This window comes from Abrus precatorius, unplaced genomic scaffold (genome assembly GCF_003935025.1).
Source record: "Abrus precatorius isolate BTA unplaced genomic scaffold, Abrus_2018 Scaffold4, whole genome shotgun sequence".
Lineage (NCBI taxonomy): Eukaryota > Viridiplantae > Streptophyta > Magnoliopsida > Fabales > Fabaceae > Abrus > Abrus precatorius.
Genome location: NW_020874384.1, coordinates 16342906 through 16343592, shown reverse-complemented (window position 1 = coordinate 16343592; position 687 = coordinate 16342906). Strand labels below are relative to the sequence as shown.

At 47.7% G+C, this 687-nt stretch overlaps 1 protein-coding gene across 1 annotated transcript; it reads left to right on the top strand.

Moving 5' to 3' along the window:
* Positions 1-687, top strand: LOC113866203 (fasciclin-like arabinogalactan protein 3). The gene has a single exon (XM_027501085.1). The coding sequence runs from the start codon at positions 1-3 to the stop codon at positions 685-687; it is 687 nt and encodes a 228-aa protein (XP_027356886.1).

The following is a 687-nucleotide window of genomic DNA, read 5'->3' as shown; positions in this document are numbered from 1 at the left end:
ATGGGTTTAAAAAGCTCTTCTCTTCTGTGCCTAACAATGATCCTTGCATTGTCTTCAACCATTCACGGTTTAGACATCACAAAACTGTTAGGGCAATACCCAGAATTTTCACTGCTCAACAAATACCTCACTGATACCAAGCTTGCAGAACAAATTAACAGTCGTATCGGCGTCACAATCCTTGCCGTCGACGACCAAGCCCTTTCCTCTCTCTCAGGCGAGTCCCTAGAAACCATTAAGGCGATTCTGAGCTCAAACATTCTCGCTAACTACTACGATGAGAAGAAGCTCGTAGAAGCTCAAGGTGCCCACTCCAAAGTGGAAACGCTGTTCCAATCCTCAGGTCTGGCGAAGAATAACCAGGGTTACATATACGTTTACTTGGTTGGCGAGGGTGCAGTGGCGTTTGGTTCTGCCGTTAACGATGAACCTACCGATGTGGAGTTGATGGGAACCGTTATGACTCAACCCGAAACCGTTTCCATTATGCATATTACTAGACCCATTGTGGCACCTGGCATTAATGCACTGACAGCTGGCATTGGAAGTGTAAAGGTAACCAAATCTGCTGCCCAGTCTCCGGTTGCCGCCGAAGCACCTGGTTCTAACAGTGGCTCTGGTCGCGTTCATGTGGGTCTCGTTGGTGCTGTTTCTGCCTTAGCTTCCCTTGTGTCCATGTTTGTGTAA